This window comes from Oryctolagus cuniculus, chromosome 15 (genome assembly GCF_051225735.1).
Source record: "Oryctolagus cuniculus isolate XC-2025 breed Fujian yellow rabbit chromosome 15, ASM5122573v1, whole genome shotgun sequence".
Lineage (NCBI taxonomy): Eukaryota > Metazoa > Chordata > Mammalia > Lagomorpha > Leporidae > Oryctolagus > Oryctolagus cuniculus.
The window spans coordinates 59,021,439-59,049,151 of record NC_142881.1 but is presented as its reverse complement, the minus strand read 5'-3'; the positions used below and the strand labels follow the sequence as shown (position 1 = coordinate 59,049,151).

General features: G+C 35.3%; 1 protein-coding gene across 2 annotated transcripts in view; it reads left to right on the top strand.

Moving 5' to 3' along the window:
* Positions 1 to 27,713, top strand: part of CTNNA3 (catenin alpha 3) — a 1,694,949-nt gene that overhangs the window by 393,961 nt on the left and 1,273,275 nt on the right. For both annotated transcript variants that reach the window (XM_017348752.4, XM_070057731.2), the window contains exon 6: positions 1,227 to 1,490. In XM_017348752.4, the coding sequence (XP_017204241.3) occupies positions 1,227 to 1,490 (264 nt within the window). The remainder of the gene's footprint in view (positions 1 to 1,226; positions 1,491 to 27,713) is intronic.

The window sequence follows — 27,713 nt, the reverse complement described above, 5'->3', positions numbered from 1 at the left end:
TTACTTTTGTATTTTCTTCAAAGCACACAGAATTAAGTCAAATTATCTTGTGTTTAGTTTGCTTAGTTTATTACCCATAGTGACCCCCCAACACAGACCCTAACAAGAACATAAGTTTTATCAGACCAAGGTCTTTATAGAATTGTTCATATTTGGGTAATAGAAAATGAAACTCGATGAAGGGCGGGATGGGAGAGGGAGTGGAAGAGGGGAAGACCACGGGAGGGAGGGAGGTTGTTGGGGGGAAGCCACAACAATACAAAAGTTGCACTTTGTAAATTCACATTTATTAAATAAAAAAATAACTATATAACAAAGAACTTAATACTTTACCCTTTTAGTATTTTTTATGTTCTACTTAAAGCTATTGGTTGAACTCTGTAATTAATACACAATTACTCTTAGGTGTTTAATTAATGCTATAACTAGTACTCAAATAGTATTTCACACTTTGTGTTTCTGTGTGGGTGCAAACTGTTTTAATCTTTACTTAATATATGCTAAATTGATCTTCTGTATATAAAGATAATTGAAAATTAATCTTGATGTGAATGGAAGGGGAATGGGAGTGGGAGAGGGGAGTGTTGTGGGTGGGAGGGAAGTTGTGGGGGGAAGCTATTGTAATCTATAAGCTGTACTTTGGAAATTTATGTTCATTAAATAAAATAAAATATATAAAAAAGAATTGTTCATATTTGTACATTTAGCATCTATCAAAAGGGCTGGCATATACTAAGTGCTCAGTAACTATTTATTGAATAATTATCAATGGAAAGAAAATCCCCTTATTTTTATTAGTATTTCAGAAAAATAGAAGAAAAATACCTGAGTGGTAGAAATTTTAATTTAACGTTCTTAACACACTTCGTTTAATTTAAATAATGAGGTTAAATGTAATTCTCAGCATCTATGGGAAAAATTATCTGTATTCTTGTTATTCAGAACTTGTATCATGAACTTAATAATATGAATGCCAGAATATGTTAGCGATTTTTAAGGATGTGATTGATAAATGCAAGATCTCAGTTTTCATGCATCTGTGCCATTGAAACCCTGCTTGTAAATTGTCTCCTTTTTAACAGAATCTGATGGTATGGGAGATATAGCTGCCTCCTTAGTGTCTTTTACCTTTTTATTTATTTATAGTGACAGAAAAGTGGAGCTTCTTTATGTGGGTATCCCATAACCTATTGTTAAGAAAGCACTCTTTTTATTTCCCTTCTCAGGATTTAAAATCTCCACACCAGAGAGATGAAATTGCAGGAGCCCGGGCCTTATTGAAGGAGAACTCCCCACTCCTGCATTCAGTTTGTTCAGCTTGTTTGGAACATTCTGATGTTGCTTCCCTCAAAGCAAGCAAGGACACAATTTGTGAAGAAATTCAGAATGCCCTCAATGTAATTTCAAATGCTTCCCAAGGCATTCAAAACATGCCTGCTCCTCAAGAACCTCAGGCAGCAACCCTGGGAAGTGCCCTGGAAGAGCTGGAGGTAAGTCCAGAGAGAGAGAGACAGAATGTGATTTGATGTCTCAGCACAAAAATAAAAGTAAGTGGGTTTTCAGAAATGTGTGTTGGAGTTTAGGAAATTAGAATATAAAAATACAGTTATTCAGTCAGTTTTTATTTTTACCTTCTGTGTCTTCCAGTGAATGGAAAACAGGAAAATATTCTGTTAGTAGACTTCTCATTACTTTACATCCCTGCAAAGAAGCCGATGAATTTAAATTGGGATTTTTTTTAGATTGATACGATGGCCTTATTTTACATAGAAAAACTTATGAAATGAAAGATCTATTTATTCTACAAATATGTATTATTTACATAGTTCTATATGTCTCAATACATATTATTCCTACCCTTAACAAGGGCTGACATTCTAGCAGGGGCATATAGACAAAAACCAAAAATAATAAACATTGTAAATAACTAAGTTGTATAGTATGTTATACAGTGGAAGTGAGATGCTGCCAAAGGCTTGAAGGAAGTTAGGAAATTGGTCAGATGAAGATCTTCAGTAAAGGCTTGAAGGCATCCTCTATGTCTAAGGAACAACGTAGATGCCAAAGTGCTTGGGTAGAGGGAGTGAGGGGCTGATTCATAGCAGCTGTGGTTAAAGAGCCAATGGGACCAATTCTTGAAGGGAATTTAAGGACCCTGGCTTTTCCTCTGGATGAAATGGAGATCCATGCAGATCTTCATAACATTGAAAAATGCTAGTAGATATTAGTAGAGTATTAGATTCCCAAATACATTAGACATATGACATTTCTTAATTGTGAAACCACTTAGTAAGAATCATTCACTTAATTATTATAGTATCTCTGTAAGGTAAAGTATTAGTGTTTTTGTTTCACAGAAACAAAAAACTCTCAGATGTAAAGTCAAAAAGCTAGTGACTATGTAGCCACGTTGTGAATCTAGACATTCTGATTCTAGAATTTCTAACTGCTGTGTTATACTGGGTTTGTACAAATAGAACTAATGTGCTTAATTAAAATTCAATACAATTTATGCTAAGAGTCTTAATTTATGTGGACTAGCAAAAAACTGTAAATGTAATCAAGTCTAAAAGGTTGGATTACTTCCTTGTGAATAAGATTATATCACTCAGTCGTATGAACAGACAGAATACTAGGTTGTGTCTAGTAAGGTGAGGTGAAATTTTCTAGAGTAGATGGGCATAATTGTTTACCACATTTTTAAACAGTACTAAACAAAAATTGTGTCAGGGGCTGCTCCCATGAGAGTCCAGTTCATCTCAGACTCTACATTCTATTTTCTTAGGATTATAGAAGACGTAAGATCTCCAAATTATTTATTCTTCTAAAATTTCTTCTGTTTATTACTTTACTTGAAAATGACTGGTACAGGCCTGAAATGTCAGTGGTTGGAGTGGAGGAGAATGAATGTGTGTGTGTGTGTGTGTGCACGCGTGAGCACATACAAGTATCCTCAGTGTAAGTGGGCATGCACGGCAATGAAGTCTCGTTCTCAGGAGAAGTCCTCTCTTCTGAAGAAGGCAGGAGGGAATTCTTGAGATAGTTCCCTAAGATTCTTATACTATCTTAACAATATTTGATATTCAGTTCTAGTCAGAGATAGGCATGTGCACACTAACACAAATGCCTGCATTTTATATATATTTATATCCAAGTTAAAAATGGCTGCTGAGGATCTCTGAACTAGATAAAGCAGAATTTATTGAACATTTAACTTCTTTTAAATGATTTTATAAATTAAATGCTACACATTTTATGATTTACAGGAAACTATATTGGTAAAGTATATATAATAACCTTTGCTCTCTTTTGCTCCTGCAAATGTAATACTGTAAAATAAATTGATGTAGTAAATACTCTGTTGGGAGCAAGTCTCATTAAATGTTTATAGTGTAGAAATGTATCAAAGTGCTTACTCAACATACCATGCTGAAGTTTTTGTTAAATCTTTCATTCTAACCCACAGCTAGTTGTAGGTATGAAAACAGATATAGAAGTTAAATTAGAGCATTATAAAGGTTAAATAAGTTTATTTATTGGAAAGACTGGTGTGGATTATAGGATGTTTTTTTCTGCATTAGACTGAATAAAAGTTGAGATGTGTCAAATTGTAGATTAATAGGATTTTGAAAATGTCATTAAACAGGAAATTTTGCCAATGGAAATTTCTTTGAAAACTCCAAATCCATAAAGATATATTTTCTCCTGCACAGAGGGGAAAGGCAGTTGTAATTGCAGTACTCATGATTTGCCTGGATGGTAACAACAAAGGACATCTGCATAATGTTTTCCTATTTTCAGAGTTGTCATGTATATTTGCTTATATTCTTCCTTTTATAGATTCTTGTACACACTGTCACTTACATATTCTTTTTTCAGTGTTGCATCGTCATATCATCAGCACCTAAAATAATTGTCTGAACATAGCAAGTGCTAGGTAAATATCAATGAAGAATAAATGAATGCAGGGATACTCATGTCATTTTGCAGTATTGAGATGAAGATCATTTTCCCTTACCTCTGTTGTTTTCTCCTTTCTCCAAATGGAAATGTATGTATTTGAGGATATTTTGCTCTAATTTGTTTAACTTTTTACTGGGCCATGAATCTACAGTGAGTGATATCACCAGAAACTTGTCTAAATAGTGCTCAGTATATTTTCTGTGATAAGGTAGCACATATGTATATTCTTCTTATATTCTTAAAGTGAAAATAAGACATATTTCAATCAGATTAGCATTAAGAGCTAAAGAAAAAGGAAGCACAACTGATATCTTCAAGTACTTTAATATGACTTTTAAAAATGGTTTGTTTTCTAGGAATATAGTGAACTCTAAGAACTAAAAAAGGTGGTTAAAAATTAAAAATATATAGTTAATATGATAGGTGAATTAGGGACTCTTGCTGATGTCAGATTCAAAGGAAACATATATCTAATCTATTGAACAAGAACCAGAATTGTTCTAGGAATGATGGGGGAATTTTATTTTTGCTTGTAGGCTGGATATTGAGGGTTTAAAGATTATAAATTGAGGAGACAAAGCTTGTATCTTGTCACTTAGAAAGTCACATATGAGGTGTTGCATGAAGCTGAGAATTCTTAAAATTCGAACACCTTTTTGTATGAATGAGAAAAACAGTAGCCCACACATCAGGAAGTAGTGGGAAAACTTGGCTAACTTAGCTTTGGCTCTGGGTGGCTCAGTTAAAAAAGAGTGCATCTTGGAAAATTTCTAACCTGTCCTTATCTAGACTTTAGGTCAGAATTAATATTATCTATATAGCCTTTGAAATCCCAGTTGAGAATCTAATTTAAAGTCATCCTTGCAATACCTCCAGGGACTTGGCATAAGTAAACACAAATTCTTTCTGAACTCTGTAGCCACTCTTCAATAAATTCTCATAAAGTTTCAAGGCACACACATAAGCCAAGTCATCATGAGTGAGATACTGCATAGATAGGAAACTGCAGAATCAGATCTGTAAGCACTATAGAGATTAAAATTATGACAGTGATTATAAATTAGTAGGTTTGACATACATTATATTATCACTTGTTCATTTAAAGTATAATGTATTTCTTCAAGAAATGAAAGACTTTCAAAGTTGAACAGGGGAAATATCTAAAATGGAGAGTTAGCAGGGGGTGGGGTGTCCACTTAGGACTGTGCACAAGAGAAGTGCCAGATTACTTTCAGAGGATCTCCAATTAAACAAACTGCTGATCTGTCATCAGAAATCTTACAGGATAGGAGAGAATGGAGAGACAGAGTCCAAGTCCTAAAAGAAAAAAAAAAGCTATCAACCCAGAAAACTGTACCCAGCAAAGCTCTCATTTATAAATGAAGTTGAAATAAGCACCTTCCAAAACAAACAGAGATAGAAAGAATTTGTCACCACTCGTCAGGCCTTACAAATTATATAAGGATGTTCTACACACAAAAACAGAGAAACTCATCATTATGAAAGAATGTGAAAGTAGAAAATCTTCTAGTAAAAGTACAAAGAAAATCCAAAGCAACTATAGGAATACCTATGGAAAAAATAGCAGGACCAAGTCATCACTGATTTATAATAATGTTGAATGTAAATGGCCTAATTTCTACAATTAAAAGATACAGAATGACTGAATGGATTAAAAAAAGAAGACAATCTATTTGCTGCCTACAAGAAACACACCTCACCAACAAAGACACCCACAGACTGAAAGTGGAAGAATGAAAAAAGATATTCCATGCTAATAGAAAGGAGAAACAAGCAGGAGTAGCCATCCTAATATCAGACAAAATAGACTTAAACACAAAAACTATTAAAAGAGACAAAGACGTGTAATGATTGATATAACAGGAAGATGTGATTATAGTAAATGTATATACACTCAATGCCAGGCCACTAACCTATTTGAAACAAGTGTTAATGCATCTAAAGGGAGACATAGACTCCAATACAATAATAATGGGAGAGTTCTACACCCAAGTTTCATCAATGGATAGCTCAACTAGACAAAAAAATCAACAAAGACACATGGTATGATTTCAATTTTTTAAAATTTGTTGAGACTTACTTTGTAGCCCTACATATGGTCTCTACTAGAAAAAGTTCCATGCACCAAAGAAAAGAATGTATATTCTGTAACTGTGAGAAGAATGGTTCTGTATATATCAATTAGATTCATTTGGTCCATTGTGTAGATTAACAATGGAATGAAGCTGAAAAATTAACAGCTTAAAGAACTCTAGAAAATATGTGTAAACACATGGAGACTAAACAACATGCTCTTGAATGAACAATGGGTCCTAGAAGAAATCAAAATGGAAATGAAACATTCCTGGAAATGGATGAAGATGACAGCACAACATATCAAAACATATGTGATATAGCAAAAGCAGCATTAAAGGGGAGTTTATAGCAATTAATGCCTATGTCAAGAAATTGGAAAGCATCAAATAAATGATCAAACAATGCATCTCAAGGTCCTAAAAATATAGCAAACCTGAAATTAGTAAGAGGAAAGAAATTATTAAAATTAGAGAAGAAATGAACAAAACTGAAACAAAAAGAATGATACAAAAGATCAGTGAAATGAAGATCTGGCATTTTGAAAAAATAAACAAAATTGATAGACCATCAGCCTAATTAACCAAAAAAGGGCAGAAGACCCAAATTAATAAAATCAGAGATGAAAAAGGAGATGTCACAACAGTTAATAGAAATAAAAATAACCAGGAATTACTACAAAGAGCTATATGCCAACAAATTGGAAAATGTAGAAGAAAAGGATAGATTTCTGGACACATAAAATCTACTAAAATTGAGTCATGAAGATATAAAAAACCTAAATAGCTTAATAACCAACATGAAGATTAACTTAATTATAAAGACCTTCCCAACAACGAAAAGCCTGAGACTGAATGACTTTACTGCTGAAATCTACCAAACTTCTAATGAAGAACTGATCCCAATTCTTCTTAAACTCTTCAAAAACATGGAAAGGGGGAGAATCTTTCCAAACTCCTTCTAGGAGGCCACCATCACCTTAATTCCAAAATCAGCAGAAGCTACAATTAAAAAAAAAGAGAATTAGAGACCAATATCCCTGATGAACAATGCAAAAATCCTCAAATACCAGCTAATTGAATCCAATAACACATCCAAAGGACCAAGTGGGATTTTTCCCTGATAAGCAGAAATTGTTCAACATCCAGGAATCAATAAATGGGATACATCACAAAACAAACTAAAGAATAAAATTGTATGGTTATCTTAGTACATACAGAGAACATATTTATAAAATACAGCATTGCTTTATAATAAAAGCCTTAAGCAAATTCAGTATAGAAGGAACATTCTTCAATGCAATCAAGGTAATAAATGAAACCCATGGCCAGCGTCTTATTGAATGGGGAAAAGTTGGAAGCATATGATGCTGAGATCCATATGTAAACATAAGTGGCCCTGAATAGCTAAAACAATCTTAAACAATGAAAACAGAACTGGAAGCATCACAGTATCAGATTTCAAAATATACTAATCAAAACAGCCTGGTACTGGCACACAAAAAGACATGTAGACAAATGAAATAGAATAGAATCCCCAAAAATTAATCCACACATCTACAGCCAACTTATCTTTGACAAATGAGTTAAAATCAATATCTGGAGAAAGGACAGTCTCTTCAACAAAAAGTTTTGGGAAAATTGGATTTCTAAATATAAAAGTATGAAACACACCCCCACTTCACACCTTATACAAAAGTAAACTCACAATGTGCCAAGGATCTTGTTCTTTGACATGATACCATCAAATTACTAAAGGAAAACATTGGGGAAATTCTGTAAGACATTTGAAAAGGCAAAGATTCTTTGGAAAAGATCCCAGAAGTGCAGGCATTAAAAGCAAAGATACAGATATAGGACTACATCAAGTTAAAGAGTTTCAGCATTAGAAAGGAAACAACAAAGTGAAGAGGCAACTGACAGAATGGGAGAAAATATCTGCAAAGTATACAACCAATGAGATTAATATTCAGGATGTATAAAGAGCTCAAGGCCCTTGACAACAACAAAAACAAACAGTCCAGTTAAGAAATGGGCAAAGGACATGAACAGGCATATTTTAAAGGAGGAAATTCAAATGGCCAACAAACACATGAACAAATACTGAGGAGAACAAATACAGTTGTGGTGTTGCAGATTAAGTTGCCACATGTAATGCTGGCATCCCATATGGATTCTGGTTTAAGACCCTGTTGCTCCAGTTCTGATCCAGCTCCCCACTAATGGGCTGGGGAAACGCAAAGGTGGTCCAAGTTTTGGGCCCCTGCATCCATGTGGAAGACCTGGAAGAATTTCATGACTCCTGGATTTGACCTGGCATAGCCCTGTCTGTTGTAGCCATTTGGGGTATGAACCAATGGACTGAAGATTCCCCTCTTTTTCTGTGTCTCTTCCTCCATCTCTCTCTGTGTAACTCTGCCTTTCAAACAAATAAAAAATAAATGCTTAAAAAATGGTCAGGATGACTTGCCATTAGGGAAATGTAAATTAAAATCACATTGAGGTTTTACATCACCCCAGTTAGAATGGCTGTAATCCCCCCCAAAAAAAACAGTTAGTGCTGGCAAGCATGTAGGGGGAAAAGGTACCCTAATACTCTGTTGGTGGGAATTTAAACTGGTACAGCTATTATGGAAGACAGTATAGAGATTCTTTAGAAATCAGAACATTAAGCCGGCGCCGTGGCTCAATAGGCTAATCCTCCACCTTGCGGCGCCGGCACACCGGGTTCTAGTCCCGGTCGGGGCACCGGATTCTGTCCCGGTAGCCCCTCTTCCAGGCCAGCTCTCTGCTATGGCCAGGGAGTGCAGTGGAGGATGGCCCAGGTGCTTGGGCCCTGCACCCCATGGGAGACCAGGAAAAGCACCTGGCTCCTGGCTCCTGCCAGGATCAGCGCGGTGCGCCGGCTGCAGCGGCGGCCATTGGAGGGTGAACCAACGGCAAAAGGAAGACCTTTCTCTCTCTGTCTCTCTCTCACTGTCCACTCTGCCTGTCAAAAAAAAAAAAAAAAAAAAAAAAAAAAAAAAAAGAAATCAGAACATTAATCTGACATATGACCTAGTCATCCAACTTCTTAAAATTTATCCAAAGGAATTGAAATCAACATATGAAAGAATTATCAAAAAAAAAAGAAATAGTTATCTGTATACCCTTGTTTATTACAACTCTGTTCGCAATAGCTATATATGGAATCAACCCAGATGTCTATCAACTGATGACCGGATAAAGAAAATGTGGTATATATACACTATGAAATACTGCTCAGTCATACAAAAGAATGAAAACCTGTCTTCTGCAACAAATTGTATGCAACTTAAAATCATAGGCTTAGTGAAATATGCCAGTACCAAAAAGACAACTGTTTTCTCTGATATGTGTCAGTTAATACAGAATACAAAAAAAAGTATAGGAATGAAATGGATGTCTTGTGATAAGATCGTTGTTTTTTTTTCCCCTTGTTTATACGCCTATGAAACTGTGTGATCTTCCTACTTTTTACTTGTTGAATATTATGGTTAGTGGTGAATTAAGCCTGTGTTTATAGAGTGTACTGAAACTATATCTTTGCAAAACTTAATTTAAAAAGAGAGAGGAAGAAAGGGGGGATTGAGGGAGGAAGAGTGGGAGGATGTGAAGTGTGGTTATCTTCTTAGAACTGTACCCACAAGAAATATGAGGTCTGTTTTCTTTATATTAATAAAAGTTTTAAAAAGAAACATTCTATATATGAATAGATGAGCTCTGTTCTCTTTATATAATTAAAATTTGTAAAATGGAAAATAAATTAAAATATTCAAGAGTTTTACTGAAATAATAGCTGAAGTTGTGACTGTATAGCATAAATTTTAAGTAAAAGCATTTAAATGTGAAAAAATAAAAATATAGATATATACTGTTAGTCCTGTTTATATGAAGTACATGTCAAAGGATGGAAAAGATATACAACTAATCCTAAACAAAGAAAGCTGGTGTAGCTTATCAATTTTGGTAAAAATAAATTGTTAATGATAGTTATTATCCAGTGAAAAAGGTTAAATGCACTACAGGCATGTTCTTTACAAGGTAAAATGGAAATTCAAGAAAAATTAACCACATAATAAGCCAACAATTTTCAACTAGTATTATACAGGCACCTAGAAATACACTTAGGCAGATAAGTGAAATTACTCAGCTGTTTGGAACCCCTTTGAAAAGCACATCTATATAACTCCTGGGTTATGAATAAATTCTCATTGAAAATAAAACCACTTAGGAATGAGAAATAGCAGAATTATAACATCAAGAATTGCAGAATATAGCTGAAAGTAGTACTTAGAGGGAAATTTAAAATATAATGCTGCGTTAGGAAAGCAGATGAGTTATCACTGAACTTAGTTTCTTTTTTTTTTTTTTTTGGACAGGCAGAGTGGACAGTGAGAGAGAGAGACAGAAAGGTCTTCCTTTTCTGTTGGTTCACCCTCCAATGGCCACCATGGCTGGCGCGCTGTGGCTGGCGCGCTGTGGCCGGCGCACTGCACTGATCCAATGGCAGGAGCCAGGTGCTTATCCTGGTCTCCCATGGGGTGCAGGGCCCAAGCACTTGGGCCATCCTCCACTGCACTCCCTGGCCACAGCCGAGAGCTGGCCTGGAAGAGGGGCAACCGGGACAGAATCCGGCTTCCCGACCGGGACTAGAACCCGGTGTGCCGGCGCCGCAAGGCGGAGGATTAGCCTAGTGAGCCACAGCGCCATGAATTTATTTTCCGTATGAGTTTGAAGTACAGGATATAGGAAACCCAGAAGGAATAAATTAATAACGATATAAATTAATTGAGACCCAAAGAGAAAATGAGCAAAACTAATTATGTGTTGTTTAAAAAAGACCAATAAAATTGATGATTTTTTGGTGAGCTAAATTAAGAATCATGAGAACAGACAGAAAACAGCATTTATAAATTGAATAGGGGGATATCATTGTAGAGAATATCACTAAATATTCTAAAGAATGTTGTGAAGAAATTTACACTGAAAAAAAATTGAGTAAAATAGAAAAATTTCTAGGAAGCCATAACTTACCAAACCCGACTCAAGATCAGAATATATGCATTAGAGAATTAAATAGAATTACTTATTAACAATTTTTACTTAAAGGTAACAGCAGGTCCAGGCACATTTTCAGAGGAGTACTGAAAACCCTTCCAGGGATATGTAAATGTATTTCTACAACATCATCCTTGGAGTAGTAAAAGAAATATCAGTACTTCATTTAACTGCATAAAGCAAGTGAAGCCAATAAATCAACACTAAACAGGTCAGATAAGAAAGGAAATCAACGTGCTGAATTAATTTATGAAATTGGAAGCCAACGTCCTTTAAAAAAATGTGAGCATATTGTTTAGCAATAGGTAAAAAATCTCTTTATAAAACAGCTTAATTTTTTCCAGGAATGGGATGTTAGTTCAACACCAGAACATTCACTGTTGTGATTCATCATATTAACACATTAAAAGAAAAAAATCTGTATTATACTTTCAGTAGATAGAGAACATTTGAAAATTTCAGTATTTAAAACTTGTAGAAAGCTACAAACAGAATTCTCTTGATAAAGAGTTTCTACAAAATTCTACACTAAACTTCATATTTAAGTTTGAGTCACTAAAACTGTTTTTTTTTTTGAAATTGGAAATGCAACCATAATGAATGCGTTATAGCCATATATGTCAACATGAGTAATACCAAAACAAATTTTTACCAGAGAAGGATAAGCCATGTGAGAAACCATACATTTTAAAATTTCTATAAAGGTTAACACATGCAAAACTTAACAGCATATTTTTAGTGGTGCAGACATATATGGAGAGCTATAAAGAGAAGTAAGAGAAAGATTTATGCAAAATTTAGAAGTGGAGGGGATGTGGAGAAAGAGGTTGTAAAGCCACATCAGAGGCTTTAAATCTACTGGGATCATTCTTTTTCCAAGTCTGGGCTGGTACATGCATGTTTGTTGCATGTTGCTATTCTTTTTCATACTGTCTCTGCTACATTTATAGTAGTGAATAATCCTTGTAAAATGTAATCAATTGTAATAAAATAGGATGAAATCTGAGCATAAGTTATGCAACAATGTTATCTTTAAATTTAACAAATATTAAATCTGTTTTCTATGTAATCAGACATTGTACTCTGTGCCAGTTCAGTACTAGTACCTTATATTTGTAATATTTAGTATTTGCATGTTTTATTAGTAGTACCAAATTGTTATAGAGCACAGAGGTCAGGAATGAGGTACTTTATAGAGGAGTAAACTACTCTTTTGATAGGTGTATAACTTGACAAGCTGAAATAAAGAGGAATTAAAAGACTTGTAATAGAATAATTTCTCATGCCCCACCCCCACAATGTTGCTTTTCCTAAATAACAGCTGTTACGACAAATGAGGCAAAGTATTGTGGTATGATTAGATCTTGCGTTCTATACATTTATGTGCTTGTATCTCTGCTTTTTTCTACTACATGATGAGTTCTATGGTAGGAGGAATGAATCTTGTTTATATTGCCCATTGCCTAGCACAGTGCTAGATACATAGTAATTGCTTAAAATACATTTGTTCAACGAATAATGTGCTGATATTTGAGAACCTGGTGAGAGTTTTACAACATCTAAAACATATTTTCCCAACAAGATAAATGTAGGATTTATATTTATTTTGATAACTAAATTGGAAAGGATTGAGTGCCTTGTAAAATAAAATACATAAACAGTAGTGGTGAGCAGACCTCACTTACTTCTGGTCTCTTGGGACTATTAGATACATGTTGTACATGGTATAATGGAGAATATTCAAATTTTGCTATTTTGAACTTGTTATTCAGCTTAGAAAACTCTCCAGGTTGGGCACATATAATAATAATTTTTTCCTTCAAAACATGAAAAATGTTAAATGAAATTAGAGTATATTTGTGTCATGTGTTTCACAGCAATCAATCATCAATATTTACTAGATACTTCTTTTTCTATTCCTACATTCCTATATGCTTCATGGGAATTAGAAAAAAAATCTGTGATGCTAAAAGTTGAATACTTTGTTTAAGAGATGAGTATAACATGAACCAAGTGTTAAATTGGAGTCCAACACAAACATTTCCTTCAAATTCTCGTTCACATATCACAGGTTAGGCTCCTAGGAAGCCTTCTTCTTATGGCATTTAATGTTAGCATTACTTTATTGTTAGTTAGGGAATACCTTAGTGGTATTACAGAATGTATTACTTAGTGGTAATACAGAAAAGAAAATGTGAGCTAATTAAGAGACCATGTAGTACAAGGAGATACATTGGCATTTAATGCTGGTTGGAATCTAACTTAGAAAGTTACCTTAAGGCATATTATATTGTATCTCAAAATCAGCCATTTTTGTTTATTATTTATTGAGCACCTCATGATTACTATGGATAGTTTACCACTTTATTTGATTATGTAGACATTTAGATGTATCAGAGAACACAAAATTTTCAAGTAGCTTTGGAACTGTCACAAAAATTAATCAAAGGGCACAAAGAAACCCTCAGTAAATTTGTAAAGTGGGAAAGAATCCTCACATATACTCACAAAACTGGTGAGGTGATGGTTATATTAATCAGCTTCATTCAATCATTCTGTACATACAGGTATACCAAAACATCATGATGTCCTCCAAAAATATATGTAAAGAAGAGGCAATGAATGAATGACAGTAGGGACATATGTTTTCTATCTTCTTATGTCCGAATTTAGACAAATCTTTTTCTATCTTCTTCTTTGTTAATAGTAGTTATGATTACTATTAAATTATTTAAGATTTAATTAGTTTCTGCTGTTTTTATTAACTTCTATTTTAATTTTTAATTTAATATTAAAAGTTAGATTTTATTTTATAATATAGTGAGTACATTTATTTAGTTTAATGTTAGGTTTCTTTTTTCTATTTTTCTTGCTTGCATTTAAATAAATTAATTTAAAGTGTCAATTTTCAATAAACATCTTTTAAGATTTAATTAGCCATACTCTTATTTTCATTTTCATCAGAATATTTATTAATTTAAATTTAGATGTTTTGTCTGAGACTATTTAAAGTGCATTTTGAAATTTTAAAAATCAGTTTCTGGTGTTTAAAATTTTGCTTGCTTATTTTTATGATCCTTTTAAGTTAATTTATAATTTATCTGGAATTTGCTAGAAAATACAGATTTTATTTTGGAAAAGTTTTGGAAATTACATGTGTATTTAAAAATGAGTACTTTCTGTTTGATAGTTCTAAAAAATATCTTGAGTTTTTTAATTGTAGTAAACAAATTGCACTGAAATCTTTTGTTTTTTACTTTATGTGTTTGAGAGAGTGATTTGAAGTCTTCTGTACTACAGCAGAATTTGTTTTTTCTTAGTGTTTCTAGTGGAATTTTGTTCCATACATTTAAAAAATATATTAGTAAGTATAGAACTTTTCTTTACTCTTACGATTTTTCTGATTGAATTCACCTTTTATCATTGTAAAATATTTCTCTTTTCATGGTCATACACCAATGCTATGTTGTCCAGTATTAAGATTCATATTTTTGCCTTTATTTTAATTAGCATTTTCCTAATGTATTTCTGACAATAATTTTATTAATTTATGACTAATCAATTTAATAAGGAATAGATAAATTTGCTCTTATGAAAATATGCTACAATTATGTAAAGGAAAAAGTTAATGTCCCATTTAAATTTCTTTCCTATTCTCAGAGATAACTGTTATAAAAAGAATTTGGAATATGTTTTCCAGGCAGAGAAACATTTTTATGCCTTCTAAAACTTCTGTTAAGATGTAGGTTGGCTAGTCTAGATAAGTCTTATGGTTTTTTTTTTTTTCGCCTAATATGCCTGTCTTATTTTCCATTATGTGAGAATTCTTTAGCTTTATTTACTGGTCACTAATTTTGTTATTAGTGGTATTCATTTTTCTCTTCAAGTTTCAATTATGTAGTTTTTATTTCTGTGATACTACTTTACAAGAATTTCATGGTTTTATTTCTTTGGAATTTTAATTATCCCAATTATATTTCCTGAAGGAATTAGTTCTGTTTGTTGAGTTAGGAAACTCTAATTCTGTTGATATTTCTCAAATATTTGTTGATATTTCTCAAATATTTGATGATTAACCACTTGCATAAAAATCACTTTGGAGCACCTGCATTATGGCATAGCAGATAAAGCAACTGCTAGGGACACCAGCATTCCATGTGGGTGCCAGTTTGTCCCACTACTCTAATTCAGATCCAGCTCCCTGATAATGGCCTGGGAAAGCAGTAGAAGATGGTCCATGTGTTTGGGCCTCTACCACCTACATGAGAGACTGAGATGAAGCTCCTGGTCTTTGGCTTGTCCAAGCCCTGGTTGTTGCAGCCATCAGGGGATTGAACCAGTGGGTGGAAGATCTCTCCCTCTCTCTGACTCTTTTTCTCTCTGTAATTCTTTCAAAATAAATAAATAAATCTTAAAAAAAGAATCACTTTGTGTGGGCTAGTAGTAAAGATTTTTTTAAAATTAAAAAAGAGATGTATTTTATTTATTTGAAATGCAGAGGGGCAGAGAAGAGTGGGAGAGGCAGAGAAAAATAAAGATCTTCCATCCCTTGGTTTGCTGCCCAAATTGCTGTACTGGACAGGGCTGGGTCTTCATGCTAAAGCCAAGAAACTAGAGATCCATCTGGCCTTCCATGTGGTTCACAGGGTCTCAAGTACTTGGACCGTGTTCTGCTGTTTTCCCAGCAGCATTAGCAGGAAGCTAGATGAGAATCAGAGAAGCTGAGACATGAGCTGGTGTTCCCATATGGGATGCTGGCATCACAGGTTTTAGCTAAACATGCTGTGTCACAATACCAGCTCCAAAAGTGAAGGATTTTTCCCCCAATTTAGACATACTAAAATTATTTTTTTGCAGGAAACAAACCTTCCTAGATTTGAGACCATCCATCCAAATTGAACAACACTAGTAACCACAGTGAATTTTCCAGTTATTGAGTATGAATGTAACCTTGTAGTCATTGTAAGGTTCTTATTATAGGAATGCTAGGTCAGATGGTTATATCAAAGTGAAAGGTATAGAAAGATTATAGATATTTTCATATAACATTAGAGGTATACTTGTATTATTTATATTTATCACTACATCTTAATTATGGAAGTTATTTGGCCTACTGTTAGACCTTGTTATTAGATATGTTGATGTCATTAAAATATTTTTATAATTATTGATGGAATTGACTTTATAAAAAAATTTGTGGTTTTGTTGTATTTATTAATGTCAGTGTTTTGAGAAGGGGTTTCAGCAGTAGATTGCCAGCAGGTCCAGGTCACCATAAAGGTTAAGAACCCCTGTAGTATATACTTGACATGTAACTTTGGTTTGGATTAATTATTGAGTTGTTATTTTCCCGAGAGTGGACATTGGCTTTCTTGCGCTGCCCTGTGATTACTTAGCAGACAGTATGTTTAATTCCTTAAGTCTTTTATTCTAGAGTTCTTTTGGAAAGTTTTATTTATTTATTTACTTTAGATCTTTTCTTCCCCAAGTGGGATTGTTTTTTTGTTATTAATCTGTTTTTTTCTTTCTTTTTTAACTTTTATTTAATAAATATAAATTTCCAAAGTACAGTTTATGGATTACAGTGGCTTTTCCCCCCATAACTTCCCTCCCACCCGCAACCCTCCCATCTCCCGCTCCCTCTCCCATTCCATTCACATCAAGATTCATTTTCTTTCTTTTTTTTTTTTTTGTTTTTTGTTTTTTGTTTTTTGTTTTTTGACAGGCAGAGTGGACAGTGAGAGAGAGACAGAGAGAAAGGTCTTCCTTTTGCCGTTGGTTCACCCTCCAATGGCCGCCGCAGCTGGCGCGCTGCGGCCGGCGCACCGCGCTGATCCGATGGCAGGAGCCAGGAGCCAGGTGCTTTTCCTGGTCTCCCATGGGGTGCAGGGCCCAAGCACCTGGGCCATCCTCCACTGCACTCCCTGGCCACAGCAGAGGGCTGGCCTGGAAGAGGGGCAACCGGGATAGAATCCGGCGCCCCGACCGGGACTAGAACCCGGTGTGCCGGCGCCGCTAGGCGGAGGATTAGCCTAGTGAGCCGCGGCGCCGGCCCAAGATTCATTTTCAATTCTCTATATACAGAAGATCAATTTAGTGTATACTAAGTAAAAATTTCAACAGTTTACACCCACACAGAAACACGAAGTGTAAAGTACTGTTTGAGTACTAGTTACAGCATTACTTCACATTGTACAATACATTAAGGACAGAGATCCTACATGGAGAGTAAATACACAGTGACTCCTGTTGTTGACTTACCAAATTGACACTCTTGTTTATGGCGTCAGTAATCACCCAAGGCTCTTGTGATGAGTTGCCAAGGCTATGGAAGCCTCTTGAGTTCGCCAACTCCGATCTTATTTAGATAAGGCCATAGTCAAAGTGGAAGTTCACTCTTCCCTTCAGAATAAGGTACCTCCTTCTTTGATGGAGCCCCGTTCTTTCCACTGGGATCTCACTCACAAAGATCTTTCATTTAGGTAAATTTTTTTTTGCCAGAGTGTCTTGGCTTTCCATGCCTGAAATACTCTCATGGGCTTTTCAGCTGGATCCGCATGCCTTAAGGGCTGATTCTGAGGCCAGAGTGCTGTTTAGGACATCTGCCATTCTATGAGTCTGCTGTGTATCCCACTTCCCATCTTGGATCTTTCTCTCCTTTTTAATTCTATTAGTTAGTATTAGCAGACACTAGTCTTATTTATATGATCCATTTGACTCTTAATCCTATCATTATGATCAATTATGACCTTAAACTGATCACTTTGACTAGCGAGATGGCATTGGTACATGCCACCTTGATGGGATTGAATTGGAATCCCCTGGCATGTTTCCAACTCTGCCATTTGGGGCAAATCTGATTGAGCATGTGCCGAACTGTACATCTCCTCCCTCTCTTATTCCTACTCTTATATTTAACAGGGATCACTTTTCAGTTAAATTTAAACACCTAAGAATAATTGTGTGTTAATTAAAGAGTTCAACTGATAGTATTAAGTAGGACAAAAAATACTAAAAGGGATAAAGTATTAAGTTGTTTTTCGATAGTCAGGACAAGGGCTGATCAAATCATCGTTTCTCATAGTGTCCATTTCACTTCAACATAAAAAAAATGTATTATTGTATTTGAATGTGTGACAGAGAGAGTGGAAAAGATCTTTGATTTGCTGGTTCACTCTCAAAATGTGTGAAATAGCCAAGGCTGGAGCAGACTGTAGTCAGGAGTCCGAACACCATCTGATCTCTCACACATCCGTGGCAGGGACCCGTGTAATAGGGCTGCCATCTACTTCCCTTCCAGGCACATTGGCAGGAAGCTGAACTGGAAGCTGGCTTGAACCAGTCACTCTGTTGGGAAATACCTCCCATGGAGGGACTTAGCACCCTTTACTACAACACCTACTCCCAGTCTGCTTTTTCTTTCTCTTTCCCTTCTTTCCTTATATCCTTTTCCTCCTCTCTGAGACACAATTTCTTTTCTGATCTTCTCCACCCCCAGATTTTTTGCCCCACTTTCCTACCTAGAGAGAATTTCCAAAACATTCTCTCTTTTCTTAATTTTTGTCTTCTTTTTATTTTGCACATTTACAAATCTAAATGACACAGTGATCTCTAGTGAATTTTGGAGAAATGTAGTTTAAAAACATCTGCCAATCCCCCAAACCTCTTCAAAAACGTAAAAGGGAAGGCAAATCGTTTTATCATTGCTAAACATTAAGCCAGAATGTGATGTGCAGCACAGACAATGCACTAAAGTGACTGCAGAGGCAGAAAGAAATCTCACCATTTTATATAGTGAAGTAGACACAACATAACATGTTGATGACTTGTATGACATGACAACAACTGATACTGACAACTCCTTAAGTAAGAGGACTTGACAGTACCGTTTATTTGCATACATAGTCATCCTAATTTCACCTGGTAACTGGGATGATCATCTGTGTTTGTTAATTGCTTTTACCTAAAGCAAAAATGAACTTTTATATCTTTAAGATAGAATATTGGGCGGGGGTGGTTCGGTGCTGTCACGTAGCAAGTTAATGTCCTGGCCTGAAGCGTCAGCATCCCATATGGGCGCCGGTTTGAAAACCGGCTGCTCTACTTCTGATCCAGCTCTCTGCTACATCCTGGGAAAGCAGTAGAAGATGGCCCAAGCCTTTGGGCCCCTGCACCCATGTGGGAGACCAGGAGGAAGCTACTGGCTTTTGGCTCCTGGCTTCGGATCAGCACAGCTCCCTCCGTTGCGGCCAATTGGGGAGTGAATCAGCAGATGGAAGACCTCTCTCTCTCTCTGCCTCTCCTCTCTCTGTATAACTCTGACTTTCCAATAAATAAATAAATAAATCTTTTTTAAAAAATGATAGGATATTGGTCTATAACTTGGAGGAACCAGTAACCCACAAAAGTTAGACTCCCATCCTCCTTCCTCTATCTTCTTTGATGATTACATTTCAAAGAGATGTCTCCCAGGTGCTTGAGAAAGACTTTCCTGGATTGAAAATCTCCAAAGAAGCTTATTTAGCTTTTAAGAAGCTTTTCTTACATATAAAAGGAACAGAGAGAGAATCACAATGACAAGTTTAGTAAATAAAATGCTGAAAGTAAAAACTGGTCCTTGTGGTAGAGGAATGCCTCTTTCTCTTGTCTCAAGGTAATTTGTTGTTGTTGTTGTTGTTAAAAAAGATTTATATTTATCCTTATCTTTTCCCAATAGAAAAGCATTTTCATTCTTTGTATATATTCTAGAAATGGCCTCTCTATATACAAGTGTGGGTATAACTGAGATATAAATCCCTAGCATAGTAAATGTTTTATAGATGTTTGTTGCATACTCTTTCCAAGCTATGTTCTCGAGGCTCTTATATTTAGCAAAAGCCATCAGGGAAGGCTTTATGGGAAGGGAACTGAGCAACATCTGGAAGGGTGGAAGATTTTGATAGAACACGTAGTCTTTCTACAGTTGCGTAAGAGGATTTTTACATACTCTCATGCCTGTGCAATTGCTAAGGCAGAAAAATTTAGGTGGGTAAGTAATGACTAAGTAACATTATTTACTAGCAGATTTCACATAGAAACACACCGTTAAGGAAGAACAGTAGAACAGAATTAAAATTATTCTTTTTTGAAAAAAAATATTTTATTTATTTATTTGAGAGGTGGAGTTACGGACAGTGATAGGGAGAGACAGAGAGGTCTTCTGTCTGTCGGTTCACTCCCTAGATGGCTGCAATGGCCAGAGCTGCACTGATCTGAAGCCAGGAAGACAGGAGCTTCCTCCAGGTCTCCCACGCGGGTGCAGGGGCCCAAGGACTCAGGCCATCTTGTACAGAAGAGGAGCAGCCAGGACTAAAACCGGCATCCATATGGGATGCCAGCGCCGCAGGCAGAGGATTAATCTACTGCTCTATGGCACCTGACCTGAAATTATTCTTACTTGGGGCTATTTGGTCAGTTTGCTTAATCAATAAATCAGTGTACTTTGTCTAGTTCAAGAGCTTATACATTTGGCTTCCTTATTAGCAACAATTAAGACATTTCATAATATCTATCTGGGGAAAAAGTACTTTTAAATATAAGAGACTTGTTTCTTAGAAAGAGATTTTTCTTTCTTAGTAAGAGATTTCTTTATAATAAAACCTGTTTCCTTCTTAGAGAAATCAAATCTCTAAGTTTGTATATCTCTTTTTGAAAAAGACAGCCAGCCAATATAGTTCTTTTTCTGCAGCAATGAAATTGGAATTTCTAGTGCATGGTCATTAATTCTATACAACTATATTTACAGCTGTACAATTGTATATAATTTGTTTTGGAAATAAATTTTGAGAAACTAAGATATTTGGACTTTATTATTGAGCAATATTTTAACAGGACAGAGACAAAAATCAAACAGATGCTTCAGGAAGGTCATTTAGTCTCAAAGTGCAGATTATTTTGCAGGATTGGAAGGAGGAAGAAGAACGAAAATTTTTTTGTAATTTTTCGGGTAGGAGGTAATAATGACTAAAAATAGAACAGAAGTGGAGAGGAATGGATATGAAGAGGGAATAAGAGGGCAAGTGATCCAAGATAATTTAGATATGGAGCTATACTTGGAAGAATGGTGGCATCATACCCTCAAGAGGAGGATGAATTGAGTTAAGAGAAGAAAGATATGATGTGAAAATAGGGAAACAGCTAAAAAGAAATAAGCTTCTGAGTATTCAAATACATTTTTAGAGTTTTATGAAGGAATTACAAGTGTACATGGTATGTAAAATAAGCAATTTACTATTCCCATAACTATTCTTTAAAGAATATTAGTTAACATTTTTCCAAAAATGGAAAGTTTCTATCTTTATTTACAGTAATGTTGTCCATTTCCATTTGTAGTTGTAGGTAGTATCAGAAATCTGATTAACACAGGTGGAAAGTGATTAATTATTGAATCCCTTTTTTGGCTTTGCCACCTGGGGCACAGTTTCTGTCTAGCATGGTCAGTCTGTTTCATAAAGTACTTTATTAGAAATTGGATGCTTATTTGAGAAATTTGAAATCAAGAGAAGTGAAGTAGCATATGACAATCATTGATGTATTTCTTACATTTAAATTTTTTTTGGTAAAATACAGTATTTATTTGTGTTTGGTCATGTGAATTTAGAGAAATCTATTTTTATTTTCATCAAAGTATGTAAAGTGTTTATATAGAATACACAAATTATACAGTTCTTTGTTTTAGGACACAATTTGGTAACATTTGGTTACAGGTGTGGCTCATCATATAGTATGATGGTTTGCTCCTCAGGTTGTTTGATTATTGCTTTTCTATTGAGAACACTGTAGTGTTCATGCTATTTTTAGAATTTAGCACTTTTTTTTTTTTTTTTTTTTTTAGTGGTAGATGTTCACTGTTAAGATTCAGGCTTGCCTACATCCAGCTTTGTATTTATCATTTATAAGTTTTAATTGCACATTTTAGTATTTAGTAAAATTTGCCAAGGCAAGAGAAATGGCAGGCAATTATATTTTGAAACCTAATTAAACTTTATACTGTGAGTTTAACTTCAAAGATTGTTTTCTGAGACCAGTAGGAAAAGAAAAAAAAAGTCTTTGTAAACTCTAAACAAACTTTTGGATGAAGATGCTATTGACTGAAAAAAAAAAAAAAATGACTGCCAACACATTAGTTTTATAATAAGCATGCTTAGCATTTCAAAGAAATGGCCAAAATATCTCATGTTTTCTTCCACAAATCTGGGACTGTCATCATGGGTGTGTAACCTATGCAGTTACATAAGTCCCCATAGTTAGAAGAGTCTCTTGTTTAATTATGTGAGGTTGCTGTGTTGAAATTCTGAATGCATTTTGAACAAGTGGCCCCACAGTTTGACTTTGCACTAAGCTTCCCATATTAGGTAGTTGGTCTTTGATAAATCCTTGGGTTACTTTCAGGTTGATTTTTACTATGCTTAGTTCCATTGCCTGATACCAGCTCTACTTTGAACATGAGAAATTGGGTTAAAAGGAAGCCTGCTAATTTAGGTTGATTACTGACATATACACAGTTAGAACTAAGTGCAAGTTTTGTTCACAAAATCTCAGCTTCATAAGTCACAGATGACCACTTGAAGTTAAATGAATAATTTAACAGGCATGATCCAGAACAGCAAAGACCCAGAGCTTCAGAGCAAAGGGGGAAAATGGAAAGTAATGAATAGACTTGCAATGCCTGCCAATACTCTCCCTGACTCCTTTCCAAGCCTACTATAAGTCAATCAACTGGCATATGTCGTGCCCTGCAGATGGAAAAAGCAGCCTAGGGAAATGTATATAGTGCAAATGCATGGGTCTGCTATGCAGCTGTTGGAGTTATTTTGTTAAGCAGCCTGCCAATATCCATGAGTATTGAAGGAAGGTAGTTAAACTGTGGGAAGTGGATTAATATTTATTTCGCATGGAAAATGTGCTGTATCTAAAAGGCACAGTGACTTCTTCAATGCCTAGATGGAGTGTGACCATATTTTTCTCCTCACTTTACTATCTTAGTCACGTGAATGCTGGTTGAGTCTTAAAAGGATGGAGTGAGGTCAGAAGGAGAGTAAGAACTCCAGTGATGGATGAGGCAATTTAATAAATGCAGCTGTTAGGTGAGTATCCTAGAGAGAGAGAGAGAGAGAGAGAGAGCATCTTTTGAGGTCAGTTGTCCCTTTGGTGAGGAACAAGATGAGGCATATACTGATATACGTCATACTGAAGGCAATGAAATGATCTGTTTTAGCTGATATTTCTAATATTGAAGAATTGAATAGTCCAATTTAAATGTACTGCTTGACATGTTTGTAATAAGGTGTACCAAGTATGATGTTACATTACATTCTATTGAAAAGGTGAATGAAAGGGTTTTGGGTTTTGGGAAGACTGATGAAGATGGGCAGTAGAATGAGCTTTATTATCTGTCTAGCATGACCTGTGGGCATCTTTTGCTCATAAAATAGGAGTGGCTTTTCTTGGGGAATACATAAAAATATTTTAACCTGATGGAGATCCCACTCCACGCTGAGTGGCTTGGGAGATGTGATCACTTTATTTCATGCCAGCATTCTATAATGTACCAACAACATTCTTTGAACAACGTATGGTTAAAGGGAGAATCATATTTGGTACTGATACAGAGGCTGTATCAATCAAGGATCCTGCATCCAAAGGAATTTTGTGTTTTCTGGGGAAAATATTGTACCTTCTTGCTTTGTTCTAAAAGTCCCTTAAATTGGGATGATAGATGCTCTATTCACCAATATTAAGAGTTCTTATTTTCTTTCAATTTATGTATTCTTGAGCATATTTTGATTTTCTACACATACCCCCCCACTGCAACAGATCTTCAAATATTAAATACCAGGCAAGATCACAACTAAGTCAGTTTGCAAACCATTTTAAATTTAATCATTTCTCATCCAAACTACATGTTCACTCTTACCTAAATTTGTTTTCAGCAGCAGAACTCAATATGTCTCTTCTGTTTTTAGTTCTGATACATATCCCTGCCTGTCTCTTTATAGACAAGGCACTCCTTCCAAGGACTGATTTTTGCCTTTGTATTCAATTGTCTTTCATTTTTCTGCAAAGAAAAAGGTAAAAGAGGTCTTACCACATTTTTGCTTGGTAGACATAATGGTAAGCTAATTATTTTTTAAAAGATTTATTTTTTATTTATTTTGAAAGACAGAGTTACAGAGAGAGGTAGAGACAGAGAGAGAGGTCTTCCATCCTCTGGTTCATTCTCCAGATGGCCGCAACGCCCAGAGCTGCGCTGATCCGAAGCCAGGAGCCAGGAGCTTCTTCCAGGTCTCCCACATGGGTGCAGGGGCCCAAGGACTTGGGCTATCTTTTACTGCTATCCCAGGCCATAGCAGAGAGCTGGATCAGAAGTGGAGCAGCTGGGACTAGAACCGGCGCCCATATGGGATGCTGGTGCTCAGGCCAGGGCATTAATTCGCTGCACCACAGCGCAGGCCCCAAGCTAATTATTTATATATCTTGAATAGAAAAATTTGGAATGGAGTCTGGTGATGGATTTTCTTCATGATAATATGTACTGGTAAATTAAAGTACATAGTTTTTAAAATAAAAATATAGTTTATGCTCTGAAATAGCATATCATAGTGTATTAGTTCAATATCTACTTAAAATAGTCTAGTTATGTAGATGACACATTCTTTTAACATTAATTTTATTTTTAATGTTGTTCTGCATCTAATTTGCTAAAGCCATGAGAATGCTGTAAGGTTCATGAAGAACCATATTGAACATCTGCAGTTTATAAAAAGAGGAAAATCAGTAATCTTTCAAAATCTTCTGTTGTGATGAATCTTTATTTTTCATTTTGTTGGATTTTCAGGCACCATTGTAATATTCCCTTATTACCTAATATCTGATGAATCATTAAACACAATAGCACATTTGTTTTATTACTGCCAATGTGCATGTCACAATAGCTTTTAGCAAACTATGTCTTCCTCATTTTCTTGTTTACTTTCTCTCCTTTTCCTTCCCCCAGGCATCTTATTTCCTCTCAGTAACTTTCTCAACTTTATTCCAGTCCTTTCCTCTTTTTCCCTCCCTCCTACCTTTTTAATTTCCCACTTCTCTCTCCTCAACTTGTACTTCTTGTTCCTTGGTAGAGTGAAAAATGAAAATCAGATTGACAAAGAACCACGGGAAAAATTTAGTCTCTTTGATAAAATCTTCAAAGGACTATAAACATCAAAGTGTAGCAGAAGAAATGATCTTTGTTTGATATTTTTCTGACCAACCATTGAGTATGTCACTATGTAAGTAGTAAAACAAAAACATCTGATTAGTGGTAAGTGCATAACCAGTTGATTTTTTCTATAGGTAGCCTTAATTTGGAAAGGATAATAAGCCAGGGGCTAACTCTTGCAACCACACACCTACACCTATTGGGAATAGCCCTAGCCACATTGTTCTTTACTAAAAAGAAAAAGATACAAAATGGACTCAAATGGATTAAACTGTGAAATAGTGTTTTCCTTGGGATACTTTCCATCTTTTATTCCAGAATTCTTTTTTCTCAGATTATCTCTTCTCTCTTTTCCCATTGGTGCCCATCCTGCATCCTGGGCATCCAAGATTTGCTTTCTGCCCTTCCACACTGTGATTAATATTGTCTGGAGTTTCCTCTTGTGTGTGTGTGTGTGTGTGTGTGTTTTTTTAATTTAATTCATTGTGGCCTACTAGTCTTCAGGGAAAAAACCTGATAAAGTTGGTACTAATGACTGAAAACAGCTTAAAAATCTGTTGTCTACCAGTGCATTCTTCAAACATCCACACTCGCTTAGGGAATCACTGCTTTTTAGTCACAATCAACCACTCTAATTGTAGCTTTAGGTGCCAATGGTTGTTCTGTATTGTAGAGTAGGTTTTCTTGGGAATACATGATGCTACAACATGATTATCATCATCATATTTTATCTAAGGAAAACTAGCTAAGAGATATCATAAAGAAATAATCTTGAGTCATGGAAAACAAGATGAAAGTCAGCTTGAAGAGCTGTGCTGTTAAATATGGTGGCTGCTGATCACATATGGCTATTTGAATTTAATTAAAAATAAAACTATGAATTCGTTATCTTAATTATTCTGACTACATTTCAACTGTTCAATGGGTACTATGTTGACCATTGTAGGTAAAAGAAAATTTTCATTTCTCTTCATTGTCACTGGGCGGCTCTCAAGAGTATAATTTTGAGTCAGTGTAATTTCATCCACATTTCTTACTCAGGTAGCTTTATGTAGATTCCATAATGATTTTGATACACTTATAGGTGAATGCATCCTAATACAGACTTTCAAACATAATGAATAGAGCAATTATTGTTTTTAGCCTCAGTTAACTAGGTACATTTGAATTAATTTGTATTTAAAAATATATCCAGCTCCAGGAAGAGAGCAGATTTTTTTTTAACACTTTTCATGCCCAGAACATTTTTAGTTGGTTGTAACATCAAAATATTCAGAACACCCACAATGTTTAAACAGCAGTACTCTTGAGAGTATGAGGAAGGGAGGGAAGGGGGCACACATCAAAACTATCTGAAGGATGCTATTACTGGGAAATTGTCACCATTTGGCAGTCATGTTCACACTCCTCATTGTTAAAGGGATTCTAGGACAGGCACAGCTTTGAGAGTTTTACAGTCATTAGGTATGACTGTGCCACATGGGCTTCTCTTTTTTTCTGTGCTCTACTATGCACAATCCACCCATGAATCCAGGGTTTGTACTTAACGTACTATTTCTCCCAAAGGACATAATTATACATAGAAGTGGAAGGTAGAATCAAACAGAACAAGTGCACAAATGGGATTACTTATTTTTTCCATTTGCCTCCTGTGTGCCTTTTCTTTCCTTCCTTGTTGATGAGTTGCTTTCTGGGAGAACTCCACAGGCATAACTGGCATAAATCTTGAAAGTACCAGGAACTACTCAAATGTTTGTTTAAATTTTTCAGGTTTATGTTAGGCTTGGAATCAGTAAAACTCATTGAACGTAGAAGGTTGAACATATGACATTATTGAGATAATTAAGAAGGATTAACACTACTTAAAAATACCAGACATATGTTATATTTTTAATAACAGCATTATTGTGTATAAAAATCATTGAATTTTTTCAGAGATTTTTATGGACAGAATAAGTCAACATTTCTTGGGGATTTTTAGGATTTTTCTACAATTAATTATTTTAACATTTATTTATTCTGAAAATCAGAGCCACCTGAGAGATGAGAGAGTGAGAGCGAGAGCGAGAGAGAGAGATCCTCTGTTTTCTGGTTTACTCCCCAGGTGGCTGCAACAGCCGGTGCTGGGTCAAATTAAAGCCAGGAGCTAGGATTCCCTCCCAGGTATCCCACCTGGGTGGCAGGGGCCCAATCACCTGGTGCATCCTCTGCTTCCTTTCCCAGGACACCAGGATATATAATAATATTCATTCAATATCACCCCCAAATCATCTCTTTGGAATGATTAATGTTACCTTTTATATGGAAATTTTGGAAAGAGGTGAATTCCTGATATGCAT